This window comes from Rhyacophila brunnea, unplaced genomic scaffold, assembly GCF_057557595.1.
Source record: "Rhyacophila brunnea isolate RB1 unplaced genomic scaffold, BYU_Rbru_1.0 scaffold_2, whole genome shotgun sequence".
Taxonomy (NCBI): Eukaryota; Metazoa; Arthropoda; class Insecta; order Trichoptera; family Rhyacophilidae; genus Rhyacophila; species Rhyacophila brunnea.
Genome location: NW_028232859.1, coordinates 3,852,196 through 3,868,592, shown reverse-complemented (window position 1 = coordinate 3,868,592; position 16,397 = coordinate 3,852,196). Strand labels below are relative to the sequence as shown.

Genomic DNA, 16,397 nt, shown 5'->3' with positions numbered 1-16,397 from the left:
TAAATTTTAATGGATTGAAGTTTTGTACTATTCTATTTGAGTCGTTTTTTGCGACCCGAGTTTCGCCTTTCGGCATGTTCGGGCACTATGTGCATTTACCAAAAGGTAAATACACACTGTCGATGAATACAATTAATAATTTTAACTTATATAATAAAGTAATACAATAAATTATGTGAAACTTTATCACCTACCATTATGTTCACCATAAAAATATAACAAACAAATTATGAATAGTTGAAGTGTTTGTAAAAAAACCCTACCTTCTCACTAATAATACACTCGATATGAGTATTAATCGTCAAAACATAATAATAGATCATTAGTAAATATAATCAATAAAAATACTTACTACACTCAAGAGGTGTAAAATTGACAATTCTGGAAACATAGCAACGTATTGGGAATTTAACGGAGGTTACTAATGAGATACCAAATCAATGATATCAATCTTGTGAAACAAATATTCGATATTATTCTTACATGCTACTTTTTTTCCACTTCAATTCAAATACTTCAACTATTCATAATTTATTTGTTAATTTTTTATTATTATTTATTGTGATCATTGACTTAATAGGTAGGTGATAAAGTTTTTACCTACTTTATTGTATGAATTTGTTATATAAGTTAAAATTGACTGCATTCGTTGTCGGTGTGTGTTTACCATTGGTGAGTGCGCATAGTGCTTGAAGATACCGAAAGGCGAAACTAGGGTCGCAAAAACGACTCCTTTGATTCGTACCCTCGATCGATAGTATTAATATTATAAAGGGATAAAGCACAAAGATTAATCTTGAATAACAAATGAATCAAACAAAAATAAAGTTCAAATCTCAGAATTATCGACTTAAGTTTATTGCAGAATCAAAGAAATAATATCATCTGTCCTATGTAATATTACTAACAACAACAACAGAACCATACTATAGGAAAAAGCATAATATGATACAAAATAATTTTAATAATAGAAAAATAGGTACATAATACAAGTTGAGATATAATATGCCTGCACATAATGAATGATGGAAGTTGTCTTATACATTTTTTTACGAATAATGAATTGTGTTTTCAAAGCCGGTTTGGTTCTAAAAGAACATATTATAATAACTTAGATGCAATTTTAATGTATTTTTTAATTTAGTTGACGTAACAATCAAACTTTAATGTAAATGCAGATAAATGAATATGCATGTATAGATTTAGACTACCTTCATTTTTACATTAACAATATTATTTAAAATAAATTAATTGGATAACAATAAATGGTTGTTTTCCTTTGAAGCTAATTACAAATATACAATTTTAATACCACAATGATATACTTAATAAGTAATCAAGTTATTACACAAATGAGGAAGTCAATTTTATTTATTAACTATCTATGACATCATATCCCTTTTAAATCAATACAGACTATAAATCAGTTTTAAGAAAGTACCACTGTAAATACAGAATTTGAAAAATATACCTAGCAATAACTAAAAATCTTGAAACGAGTAGGGTTTAAATCATAAAGATAATAAATGTTTAAACACACGTCTTTCGCCCAGCAAGCGTAGTAGGATTTTTCAATACTATATTTTTGATTAAGTACCTACTTCGTCTTGGATTATTTACTGAATTGGCCAAAATATTTAAAATTAAAATATTGTAAAAAATATGCTTACATATATTTTCATTCGCTGCGTCCAACGCAACTGGTGCGTTACCCATCAGGTGGCCATTAGATATAATTAGCATGTTATTTAAATGTTGTAATTAATTATTAATTAATTGATCCACAGCGAATGGGTTCTTAAAAACAGTACAACTAAGACCTAAAATTTCATAATATAATCAATACCTATGTAATCTTATCAGAAACTTTGGATTTTCATCGTTGCTCGTTTTAGATTAAATGTATAGCATTTAACATAATAATGTACAGTGATAATCATAACTATTTAATAAAGAATTTCAAAAGATATTATGGTACTTAGGTATTAAAGGATTAACCTCACATTTTATCAATATTAAGAAAAGTATGTCGAAAATAGAATATAGAAAATAGTAAAAAAGATGTTGATAGGTGTTAATAATTAAAATATATAACAAGGATTACAACATTTGGTAGTTATGAGAGAGTCCACTTAAATATTCTATTGGATTTCTACTACCATACTGCCGTACAATTTTTAAAATACGGCTATCAGCATCTCTAATTTTTTTTTATTTCATTGGTGGTTGATGTCCAGCCACTAAATTCTCCATATATACATCTCGACCTTTTTGTACCTTCCAAAGTCCATCAATGAATTTCCAAATACGAGTACATGGATTTTTCATACCTAATTCTACTTGTAATCTGCGATGCGCTGCCTCCGAATAATTATTTGTTCGGTCTTCTCCATGCAACTTCCTATCATGGAGATTCCATATGCATGGTGAAAATAGAGGCTGGTGGTGCCTGCCAGTCCCACGTCTATTCCGGCGGCCCATATACGTGTTCTCAAACCAATTAATTACAGGGCTTAACTCTAATGGTAAATGTTCATATAGCGCATCTAGATATACATCCAGGTCTTCAATTTTCACGAATGCCAGGTCAATTATCATTCGAGCTTTTAAACTAAAATCAGCATCATTATTAAATTCACTAAGTAGGCCCATCATATATGCTACATGTTTCCTTAAATTCTGTGAAAGATGAAAAAAACATCCTTCGATTGTCACACCTGGAAACATTTCTAATGTTGCGCTTATTGCTGCCTGCTCAAAATCACAATTGATTGATTGAGGTCGCGAATTGGGCTGCAGCTCTTTAAGCGCAGCGAACATCCGAATATTTAGCTGTTATGAAAATTTGCCTCGAAAATATACTCCGAAATTATGGTCTATATATACAAAGGTAAATAATCATTAGGTATTTTTTAAATATCTCAAAATACTAATACTAAGTAGATAATGCAAAAGTTAAAAGCATTAACCCTACAGCTGAATGAATCTAGATCAGTGATGGCGAACCTGTGACACTAGTGTCACGCGAGATGATTTTTCATGGCACGCGAATGTTTTATTTTGAAAAGAAAAAAAAAACCTACAATAATTTAATAATATACAAGAAAGTTTTGCAAATAAATTAATGTTCTTATAAGTAAGTATATAATATTAAAAAATGATGACGACAGAGCAATGTTTTCTTCGGTTTTTAATATTATTTTTACCAATCAACGAAAGTCAGGCAAAAATGACAGATTAAAAATAAAAATATTCATCCAACAATGATGATAATTATGATAATTTATCGGCAGTCATTCAAATATAAACAGCTGCTTATTATTTTACCTCAAATATAATCGCTAAAAACGGAAACCGCTTAGTTAGTGATAGGGAATATAATAATATGAAAGAAGCGTTGCTAAAATGCTTCCACGATCTCCTTGAAATTTTGAAAACAAGGAAAAAATTATTGAACGATTAAAGATTAGCCTTCGGCTAGAAACACAGTGAAAATAGAATCTCAAGAACTCAAATATAATCTTTAAGCTTTTTCAATAGCATTTTTAAAAACTGTTTTTCATTTTTTTCTCATGAATCTCTGTAGTCAGACAGTCGAACAATTATAATAGGGAAATTTTGGCCCACGTACGTAAAAAGGTTCGCCAACCCTGATCGAAATAATACTATTAAACCTATTTTTTCTCAAAAAAGGGGTTTTTAAACTGTGTTCACTCGTATAATTCTGTTTAATATAATATTTCTTTTATTATGTTAACTGTAAATTCATGGTGGAAATGAATTCTATTATTGATTTAATATAATATTTCTTTTATTGTGTTAACTGTAAATTCATGGTGGAAATGAATTCTATTATTGATTTAATTTAATAAAACGCATTTTTTATCGTACTGACTAGACTAACATCTGGGGTGGACGAAACCGGTCGCAGTTAAAAAAGGTACATGTGATAGGGTCATCGATATATTTAATAATATGTTTACTGTTCAATTCTACTTATTAAATCATAATTTGTGTTATGCTAATTATTTAATTTATAAATGCGTCCTGCAATATAATCAGTCAATGTCGATTTAATGATTTATTTTCTTCCAAACTCAATAATTACCCAGTATTATTTAACCTAACTAAAAAAATACGACATCCAACAGGATTCGCGCCCAGATGCGTGCTCTGGCCACTAAGCTATACGAGTCCTATCTACTTGTATCGAAGTGAGCTAATGCTTTTATAATTCTCTCTGAAACACTTTCTAAATTGCGTTACTTATCGGCAATCGGCTTTTATATTTTAAATCAAAGTAGGTATTGAATTATCGATTTCAGGTTCACTCCAATGTTTTATATTATATTTTGCTGATATTTTTGAACGAATTCACTGGACTGCCCGGCCCTTAGACTATTAGCCGATGAGTTAGACATTTTTCGAAATTCTTGTCCTATTAAAAATATTTTTAACGCTATTATAATATTTTGTATAATTCTCATGAAAATGACAAATCATTTTTAACCCCTGACTAATGATGTAGTTAGATTAGATTATTTTTAAATACCTGGGGCCTTACCACGTACCCAGGTATTTCCACAGATAAATTAAATATAACTCCCTATTACAAAAATCGGCTTCCTAGTGATTAATATAATAGGTATTATATATTTCGACGTAGTTACACAAAAAATACAACTCATAAAATATAAATCAATGCTTGGTGAAATGTTTCACCAGTCAATGTAATTTTTTTCCTAGATTATTTATTTTCTTATTATCTTCCTAAGTCATGTCACCATTCTGTATCTACCATATATAACGTGTGGATGGTTTTTAGTAGCCTTTCAAGACGCCGAAATCGGGTTGTCTTGAAAAACAGGAAAATCTAGATCAGAACAGGTGCTATTACACACAAGGTTTAGCCATCTTTGTGTTGATTGTCAAACCGACACGAGACGAATTATCGTGCAGCCAACTGATTGTTTCTTAAACGCCCTCGACTGAATTGTCGAATAGAACATTGTCATTCCAGGTCTTTCTTTGCCTTGGTCAGGTGACAGGTGGTGGTATTGACTTTTGCCGTCAAAGAGGATATATAATTATTAAGTTTACACTGTTACTTATTACTATTTTGTTTTACTATTTTTGTTATATTATACGTATTCATATTCCGACAGTCAAAACAATAAGTAAAACGTTTTCTTTAGAAATAAATATTTATCTTCTTTTTCTTATTGTGCCATCCCCTAACGGAGGTTGGCCACCATCAAGGCAATATTAGCTTTGTCGTCTGCTACCTGGAATAATTCAGTGGAGCTGCACTCGTACTACTGGACGGCTCGGCCCTTAGACTATTAGCCAATGAGTTAGACATTTTTCAAAATACTTTTAAAGCTATTATAATATTTTGTATAATTCTCATGACAAAGGCCAATCATTCTTAACCCCTGATCGAGCTAATGAGCTAGTTAGATCAGATTATTTTTAAATATCTGGGGCTTTCCCACGTACCCAGGTATTTCCACAGATAGATTAAAAATAATTCCCAATTACAAACATCGGCTTCCTAGTGATTAATATAATAGGTATTATATATTTCGACGTAGTTACACAAAAAAATACAACTCATAAAATATAAATCAATGCTTGGTGAAATGTTTCACCAGTCAATATATTTTTTTTCCTAGATTATTTATTTTCTTATTATCTTCCCAAGTCATGTCACCATTCTGTATCCACCATATATATAATGTGTGGATGGTTTTTAGTAACCTTTCAGGATGCCGGAATCGAGTTGGCTTGAAAAACAACCTTGGTCAGGTGACAGGTGGTGGTATTGACTTTTGTTGTCAAAGAGGATATATAATTATTAAGTTTACACTGCTACTTATTACTATTTTGTTTTACTGTTTTTGTTATATTATACGTATTCATATCCTAACAGTGAATTTTCCATTTGTGACATTTTCTTCAGAAATAAATATTTATCTTCTTCTTCTTATTGTGCCATCCCCTAGCGGAGGTCGGACACCATCAAGGAAATATTAGCTTTGTCGTCTGCTACCTGGAATAGTTCAGTAGAGCTGCACTCGTACTAATCACGGAGGTTTTTAAGCCACGAAATGCGGCGCCGTCTTCTGCTACGCTTACCATTGATCTTTCCTTGAATGATAAGTTGGGGAATACTGTACTTTTGTCCTCTCATAATGTAGCCGAGGTACTGTAGTTTCCTGGTTTTAATACTACGTAGAACTTCTTGGTCCTTTCCCATTCGATTGAGAATTTCAACATTTGTGTTTACATATTTTAAATTAAAGGTGAAATTTTTAACATATGAACATTTCGACTTAAATTAATATTTAGTACACTCTACTCCAGTTATTTTTAAAATAATGTAAAAAAAAATACCACACTATGAAAAAATATACATTTACCTATGCACCTTGCTGAATTTTTTGAGTCAACTTTCCTTGAAATTTATCTAATGTGAGTTAGCGCGTTTTTTATAAAATACGTTTAGTAATAAAAATGGAATAAGCAATTTTAAGCCGAAGATACCTAACACCTATTTCAAACGATAGTCTATTGATAATACTATGCACCTACATACAAATTCGCTTTGTCAACTTAATTTATAATAATGTAGGTACAGAATACATGTAGGTACTGAATACGGAATAGTTTGTTAATTATTATAGACTTATTTTATTTATTACAAAAACGCCTTGATTAATATAAATTGTAGCTAATTATTAAAGATCGATTGACCAACACATTTCAAACAATAATATAATATAATATGTAGGTACCTTTCAAGTAGTTTACCTACTTATATTCTTTGTAATTTCATAAACTTCAAAATACTTATTTACGGATGATGTACAAATATAAAGTTCAATTATAATAACATGAAATCGAGAAAACGCCGAAAGATATTATTTTCACTAACCAATTCATTATTAATATATATATTTTTTAATATGAATAGGTAGGTATACACAATAAATTACTTACTTAATTATGCACATCTTCAAGTTCTAGAGGAAAGAATTCTTCTCTTTTTATAAACAGCATAAAACATAAGTAATAATTATTATCAATCATAAGCGAAAAATGTATAAGGTACAACCACTAAGTAGATAGAAGCATATTAAAGTGTCGTGTCTACTTTCTCTACCAAGTCGTTACGTAGGTCTTTTCCTTTGCGCATTTAATTCAGCCGTGCAGCGTCCAATCTCCCGGCGGCCAGGTGGGCGGGTGTGCAATTGGGTCGATGTCCGATTGTACCGGCGGCCAATAACCGGAAGCCAATCGCCGGGGGCCAGTTCGCGGTGCCAAATCGTCCCATTTCCCATATTTTTGCTAATCTGAGCCTAGGGATAAATCTCTAATGTAGAGCATTTGACTGAAGATCGAAAGATTGGTGGTTCGAGTCCACCTATTGGACATTCTGTCCAGGGTTGTAAATGCCGATGGGTTTATTGAGAATTATGAATCCAGCAAAGTCATGCGGTTGGATGTTGGATGTGTATTACAGTGACATCGATCTTTATGGTGGAACATACGAACAAGCCAAGCGGTTTGTGCGTTAGTATTGTAACATAATATATGGTGACTGACAAAATGCATATATTAAATCCGCATTGAAATAGGTATATTGAAAAGGTTTCTTGCGTTAAAATCTTGAAAGCATCCGAAACCACTGTCAACTACGTCAACGTTCTGGTAAATATGTGTTATTGTGTTTAAATTTTCTTCATCTCCTATAGTCTGTAGTAGTTAATCACGAATTTTGTTCGTTCTGCTAGTTATTTCTTATGCACTATGATAAACTTTTTGCTTTAGGTACTTGATAATTTTAGATCGTCTAGTTTGTTATTATTAATTAGAGCAGTGATCGCTAAACGGTCACTCGCGAGCTACCAGTAGCTCGTGATGGCATTTTCGGTAGGTAGCTCGCGTTGGATATTTTATCATATTTATAAATTTGCCTCTTATGTTTTATAATTGGACTCCAAAATGAAACATTTCTTGAACTAATTAGTTTCAATGAAATGTGGAACAAGTTGCCTTTGTAATATGCATTTCTTGGCATCACGATTTGTACGCACGGACGAAGTGAAATAGAGAAGCAGTCAGTGATGTATTATGATGGGAATGTTCTAAATGAAGGCATAGTTTTGTTCTACCTACTAAACTTATATGAATCAATGTTTTCCACTATGAAGGTGGTAAAAGTAAATATCGAAACATACTCACTGATGTACAAATTGATAATTGCATTCGGATGGGAGTAACAAGATACTCACCTAGAATTGAAAAAAATGCGAAGGAAAGTAAAAACAATAATTATTATTATTTTTACTTTTACTAATACCTATTTCAAGATATTTCTCAATTATTAATCTGTTTATAATAATTAAAGTACGCATTTTTATTTTATTGGAAGTCCGATGTCCTAATTTATTGTAAGTAATATAATAATGTTATGTATGTTACGATAAAGGACAATGATAAGAATTATAAAGAAGGAACATGTATAAGTAGCTCACCAAACAATTTCAATTACGGAAAGTAGCTCACATTCTTATTGAGTTTGGAGACCACTGAATTAATATAACATAATAATCATTTATGCGATTATATTTTCCAGGATAGCGACGGTTGCTCATCTAACGTTGGTATGGATGGGAATATGCAAACCCTTTATTTGTCGTCTGTTGGCTGCCTCAAGAATGGCACAATCATCCACGAGTTCCTCCACACACTAGGCTTCCGCCATATGCAGTGCACTTATAACAGGGATGACTTTGTTAAAATAATCTGGGAAAAGATCGAAGAAGGTTAGTAACACAAAGAAAATGTTTATAAATTTGAGGACTTCAAATAGAAATATTTGTAAAACCGAAAGAAAGTATGTAACTTTCCATTTTCGTATAAATATGTAATGTAATACAAATGTAATTAAACTATTAATTTTATTCGGTCTGTAGGTAGGTTTGTTACATTTTGTAACCAAGGAAGTGAAAGGGGTAGTTTAGAGAAAAATACGTTTTAACATTTTGATGGTACTTCCAAGGCGCATGAGTATTTTTCCCCATTAACCACTTATGGGACATATTTTAGTCGTCAGGTCTGGATAAAAATGTTTTTTGGTGAAATGGTAAAAGACGATTCGTCAGAAGACAGGGTCTCTCGAAATAGTTCAAACCGTTCATGCAATTAATAAATTATACTAAAATCTTAAAACAATGAGTATTTCTCGCATAAAACATTACCCAAAGCATAACAAAATCCCCGCAAATAACGTCAATAACCAGTAAAACAAATACAAAAAAACTCTAGGTACTTATATTATTACATGTCACTGTTATCCTCAATAATAATTAATTTTAGTTGACGATGTGATTTATAGTTCATTTTTTGTTATCGTCGGGATGAGGTCAAAATCAGTCGATGCGTTGAACCCGCCACTGAAATCGATAATTATTCTAAAAACACTATCACAGCAGAACACCCCTAATGTTTTTAGGTATCTCTTATATACCTTATTTTTTTCGTACTCACCAATAATTATAAAATAGTTAGATATGTTAATTTTATTATGTTAAAAATAAGCGACCTCTCTGTGAGTATTTTTTTTACTTGTACCTATATTATTTTTCGTATGTTGTTTGTAAATTGAAGTGATATTATGCAATGTATTGAAAAAAAACCACAGACATTCGAGTTATTGATTACTATTGGCAGCTTTTTGTTGTTAGATCGTTATGAATATATTGTGTTTATAGCCTAACAACGTCAATAACTAAAAAATGTAAAAATGAATTTTATTTCCGTTGATAATGCATTGAATTTTTGTCCTCTCAGGTTATGAGAGAAACTTCAAGAAGTATGATGAAACACAAGTTACGAACTTTGGTCAGACGTATGACTACGGAAGCGTCATGCATTATTCGGAGTATTCATTCAGTGTTGATGGAAACAAAACTATAGTCGCAATACAGGTATTTTTTTATTATTATTATTTATTTAGGTCAACTTTTTGACAGAGAATATAATATATTATTATAATATAGGATAAAACAATATGTGATAGTCCTATTAACAGGCGGACACAAAAGGCATAATAAACCAAATTAAATTATATCAAATATTAGGTACAGCTGTAAAGAATATATTGGAGAGTTATTAAAAATGGTTAAAAAAGAAAAACATAGTAGTAGTAAACATAAGAAAAATGGAAGTATAATACAGAAAAATATAAAAAAGTATATGTGTACAGAGAAGACAGGCAATATAATAAAAGAAAAATATAATAAAAAATAAAAGTCATCCGGATAAAATTGGTCGTAGATTTTGGAGCAACATTATTTAAAAAAGTAAAAATAAAACAAGTCCACTCGATCACTGTGAAGATGTAAGATTCTAGTAATAATAATTGTAGGGAATTTTAATGATTATTAATTAATTAATGTGAAGATAATCAATCATGAATCAAAAGTATCACCGTGTCTTCTACATTGTAAATTGTACAAACTAAATTTCACCGTATCATACTACACCGTGAATTGTCTTACCGGAAAGAAATAGTCATATAGGATTGAGATTAAAAATTCAGCAATATTCGAGTTTCAATAAGAACATTAATTTACCTTTGATTTGTATCAAATATCTGCAAATAACGCAGTGATTATTAACAAATATTTAATAAATACGTTTTGATACTTATGAGCATCTAACAGAATTTTATATAATATTAAAATATGATTGAATTTCTAATTTACTTACATATTTTCTTCTGTCTTGTCTTTGTATTCTGGTGGGTTTTATTAGGTATTTTTAGATAAAAATTTGATCTAAATGTTTATATTGTATTTATTTTTATTTGTTTTTTCAGGCGACTAATGATACAATCGGTCAGCGTGATTTCATGAGTCCAATTGACATCATCAAGTTGAACAAACTCTACTCCTGCCCTGGATTTTAAAATATTATGTAGATTATGTAAAATATGATTTCTTATATTTATTTAAGGTGCATAGTAGTAACATGCATAGTAACTTCATATGTGTTTTTTTTTTAACTAAACTATGTAAATTTTTCTATTTGAAACTGTTTTTTAAACTGGCATGTCAAAAAATGAAAACAAAAAAATAATTTATTTATTTAAATGACATAATTATTCACCAACACGTATAATTATCTGTTATTATACCACACCCGATAGGGTAAGCCAGTTCCCATAATTTTGTGTCTGGTTAATGAATATCATACTCGCCATACGATAGCCATTTGCAGGTTCAACAGTTCATGTTCAAAGATTTTCTGCCAATCACAATCGTTTGGCTGAGTAACCCCAGTATCAGGGTCAGCCCTGGACTGAGGTAGTTGGAATGCAGCAAATTATATTAAAAGATGCTCTCATAAAACAAATTATGGAAGCGACAACGTTCTATTGTGTTTAGGGATTTCTTAATATTCTGAAGAACGTGATCACGCCATTCATCGATACCAAAATACCGGCTTTAAAAATAAAAGAAATCGTTTTTTCGGTATTTAGAAAGCAGAGATAATACACAGATACCTCAAACAACTGAATTACCCGATAAAAGTGAAATAATACATAAAAATCAACCACATATTTATTTTGGGCGGAAAAACTTTCGACGTTGATCTTCGACGGAATTTGGGAAGAGCTAAAAAATCCTAGTATATTCTTGGGTTTTCACCGTGTCTCCTTCTTCCTTCTTTACTCGACGTGAAAGCCTCAAACATTATTTAAAAAATCCTGTCGATTTCGATTTCTGGATGGAATGTAAGCAAATGTTGTGTGACCCATAAATTTGAAAAGGTTTCTGACCACTGCTCTTAGCGATTGGAACGTTTGGAACGTCAACAATTACGTTATATTAAATTATTAGATTCCACTTAGGTTCAGTTAATACGTAATTGAATACACATCATATGACTCACCACAGATACATATCTAAAAAAATATATATTTTTACCAAATATTGGTGCCGAGCAGGATCCATCGTATTCCGACCAACGTGCTCTACCAATAACAGTGAAGAAGGGTGACTTTTGGAAAGAGGTAAGCTGTGGAGATCAGAGAAAAAGAGCACACTTGTCAGGTAACTTACGGCAAATAAGAAGATAATACTTACGATATTACTACTGATGAATAGGTGCACACTAATGACAACGACACACTGGTCATAGGTTTCACCGCTGAATTTGTCAAATTATTTAAATCACTTATGGCAGCAGAATTCCACGCAGACTTTTCTTTAGCAAACAATACGCATCGCCAACAAAAAAGTCTGTTTAATGTAATAACTGCCAGTTAAAAACAAATATTTATCATATAAATTGTTGTGAAAATATCAAATATAAGTTTTTTTGCTGTATTCAAATCTAAATGAGCTCAAGCTTTGATAATTTTTAATTTTTGAAGAAACATCAAACTCAGGAATGTTTTTTTTTTAAATGCAATCGTTCGCACATCTTCGATCGGGACACTAGACAATTAAATAAATACTTATATATTTAAAGCACTGGCGAATGATTTCGGTACAATATGAGATAATTTATCCACATTCAAAACACAGTAATACACTGAATTTTGTATTATAAATAAACTTTATCATCGCTTTGAAATGTCAATATGACATGAACTGTGAATAGCATGTTATGTTTGTCTATGACTGAAGTAACCTAAATAATAATCGCGAATTAATAAAATATTTATTTTTAATAACAATTTATAAACTATATGTGATCGAACACAATAGTTATTTTTTTTAATCATCCTTATTATTTATTATTTGCTTAAAAAGATAATCATCGACAATAAACAAATCAACATAGCGCGTAAGCTTTTCCTGTAACGCTTCCAAGTCTGGAACAAAAACGCAGACATGTATGAAGTTGGCAACTGAATTGCGGTAGAATATTCGGCTTGGATTATGATCGACATAATTCTAAAAATAGCACTCACGTTGTGACGTTCCGTCATTTATTTTTGATTTGAAACTTGACTAAATTAAACGCTCTACTTTTAAATACCGACGATAGATGACAATCAATATTTTTATTATAACCTAGTCCTAGACAATATAGATATTTATTTATTTAAATTAAATACTTGAAAATAGAAGGTAAGCTTTCAATAATCGCTTAGTATGGAGCCTTCGCCACTGACCAATAAAGCTACCTGCATAAGCCTTATCGTGGTGAAATTAATCAAACACTATGATTCCTAAATTTGTCAAATTTATGTGATTTTGAATCAATGTATTAAACAATACATTCTTATCTTAATTACTAGGCACCACCAGGATCTAGGTGTATTTCAAAAAGGTACCGAATTGTATATTATTATGTTCAATAAAGAGTATCACATTTTTAAATTGTGTGCATTGCTTATTGAATAAAAAATCGATTACAAAAAAAGTAATTTGCCGTATCAACGCAAACATACAAGTATGCGACAAAGTTGCAAATATGAGAAAAAACGAACATTTTTTTTACGAAATCAATATTCGTTTATTCATGCAAACTGTGCCCCCATTTGATAGTATAAAATTGTACACAATGTCATATTAATGGTTGCTAACGTACATGCCCAATAAAATTTTTGCGTGACTTGGGTAGTAATAGTTAAGGTTGTAGGTATTTATTGTGTATGTAGGTATATCAAAAAATATATCGATATTTATTATCATAATTAAATAAAGTAATGAATTTATATGAACGGTTCTAATTTTTTTACTCCCATATATCTATATTCTATAGCAACCTCAAAACTGTATAAGTCTAATTTATGAAACTTCATGAAAAATATGTTACGTTTACTTACATAGTAAAGAGTCTTTGACTTCATACTACAGAAGTCAATACCAGCCGACCGAGGCATACCTGTTACCCCCACGGTGAAGCTATGCGACCTGGAATATGCCGATGACGCTGTCCTATTTGACAACTCAATCGAGGGCATTCAAGAGACAATCGACAGGTTGCATAACAACTCCTCTCGCGTTGGTTTGAAAATCAACGCGAAGAAAACCAACGTCTTGTGTAATAGCACCTGTCCTGATTCAGATTTCCCTCGGATTAGCGACGGACAAAACATCGAGAGCGTCGACAGCTTCAAGTACCTGGGGGTACACATCACGGGAGATGGCATTTTGCAGAAAGAGCTCGCAATCCGAATGGGAATGGCTGGAGCAACATTCAACTCAATACGGAATGTCTGGGACTCACGATTGTACTCGGCCAATACCAAATGTCACCTATGCTGCTTTACGGTAGCGAATCATGGCACCTTATGAAGGCTCAGAGCAACCATATACTGAGCTTCGAAAACAGATGTTTTCTACGAATACTGGGTGTGCGTATGACTATAGGAGCAATGAGGAGATAAGAGAACGCACCAAGCAGCCTCTCATCACGCTGAAAGTGAAGAGGCGACCGTGGACCTGGCTCGCCCACATGCTGCGGATGCCAGAAGAGAACTTCAACCTAGCTTGCCTGTTCTTCAAGCCGACCGGATTCCGGTGTCCTGGAAGGCCGCTAAATACAATCTACAGAGTGTATACGGCGGAGCTACGGGATGCTGGTTTGACCTGGAACGTAGCAAGAAGACTGGCGAGCGACAGGCATTCTTGGAGGCGCCGCGTGGTGTCCATATGCTCCAGTTAAGGGGCGGATATGGCCAAAGAAGGAGAAGAAGAAAGAGTAGTTACAAAGAGTAGTAGACGACAATGCATTATTTTAATACTATCAGTCATTTTTAAGCAGAATTGAACTAATTTTCAGTTAATTCCGTATTGTATGGAAAGTTATTATTGTTGGTTGCTAATGGGGTCCTAGCAACTTACTATTTCAGTATTATATAATATTAATATTACTACATTTCTGTATTATATAATATTTATTCAGTATTTCTATCAAGTATGGTATGGTAAAGCTGGTATGATTTGGATATATTTATTATGCAATTTTATAATTATTATATAAATTGTGATGCTTTAATGTGATAAGCAGATAGAAAGAAATCAGCAACGTATATTTTTGAATTAATTTAAAACATGAAGCAAAGTGTGGTGTCAAACCTCTTCGTCCTTTCCCATTCTATTGAGAACAACAACCTTTGTTATCCGGTCAGTCCAAAGAATTTTGAGGATGCGTTAGGTTACATGTAACTAAATACGGCATTCTAATGTGTAAAGGCTCCCCTTGGGTTACGCCAGAATAAAGAATATACAATTCAGTGGCAAGGGGTGGAGGTAGGCTATTAAGATCCGACATAAATATTGCAAACTGAACTTTGTCAGTTAAATGCATTTGTTTTCAATGAATTAAGACTACATATTATTACAGACGGTGTGCCTCCCATAGCATAACGTAACTATAATGGTTTAGTTTAAGCAGGGTTTAATTGAAATTTAGAAACTAACCAGCACCATCTGAAAATTGTATTCTTAGTTCAATGAAAACAAATAAGTATGACTGACAAAATTTAGTGTGTACTATATGTATGTCGAAACTTAACTGCATACCCTCCACCCCTCGCCACTGATATAATGCACTCTATAATATTGATTGTGCGTATTTATGCAGTTCAATGAAAACAAATAAGTATGACTGACAAAATTTAGTGTGTACTATATGTATGTCGAAACTTAACTGCATACCCTCCACCCCTCGCCACTGATATAATGCACTCTATAATATTGATTGTGCGTATTTATGCAGTTAAAATCTTTATGTAATTTGAAACAATTAAACCATCTGGCATAATATATCGATTATTACTATGATTATATATAAATAAGAAATGATTATTGAAAAACAGAACATTGTTTACATACACAGGTAATTTACTGTGGATCATATTTTTATATAATATGTATTATGTAAATATATACTTTAGGTGTAAATTTTTCATAATTTTATTTGATTGTGTGAAAGATATTGAAACTTACTTGAATTACCAAGCAATACAGATATTCAGACATTCTTTTAGCCTCAAAAATGAAATAAACTATTTTGATATCCTGTGTTTATAAGTTTAACTTATTCTGGAATAACAGTTTTTAAAGTACATAATATACTGGATAGTGAAGCATAAATTTGTTTTATTATCAGAAATTTAAATAGTTTGCAGTTCATAATGTGGCCGAAGTACTGTAGTTTTCTGGTTTCCATTCGATTGAGAATTTCAACATTTGCGATCCGGTCAGGTTACATGTAACTCAATTAGGCATTCCAACATGAAAATATTTCTCACCTCTGGGTTACACCGAAGTAAAGAATTATTGTCTTTTATTAAGATAGTGTACGGTGTACTATTGATTGTGCGTATCTTTGCAATTAAAATCTTTATATTATTTGTAATAATT

The 16,397-nt window shown here is 31.7% G+C and overlaps 1 protein-coding gene across 1 annotated transcript; it reads left to right on the top strand.

Annotated features, from left to right (window-relative positions):
• The first annotated feature begins 8,210 nt into the window (after positions 1-8,210).
• On the top strand, positions 8,211-10,978 carry LOC147071700 (zinc metalloproteinase nas-4-like). The gene is made up of 4 exons (XM_085946378.1): positions 8,211-8,225; positions 8,642-8,831; positions 9,859-9,995; positions 10,889-10,978. The coding sequence occupies exons 1-4, from the start codon at positions 8,211-8,213 to the stop codon at positions 10,976-10,978; spliced, it is 432 nt and encodes a 143-aa protein (XP_085802504.1).
• Positions 10,979-16,397: the final 5,419 nt, after the last annotated feature.

Coding starts and splice junctions, on each gene's coding strand:
- LOC147071700 (XM_085946378.1), top strand. Junction 8,832..9,858: donor CTGGGAAAAGATCGAAGAAG/GTTAGTAACACA, acceptor TTGTCCTCTCAG/GTTATGAGAGAAACTTCAAG. Junction 9,996..10,888: donor AAACTATAGTCGCAATACAG/GTATTTTTTTAT, acceptor TTGTTTTTTCAG/GCGACTAATGATACAATCGG.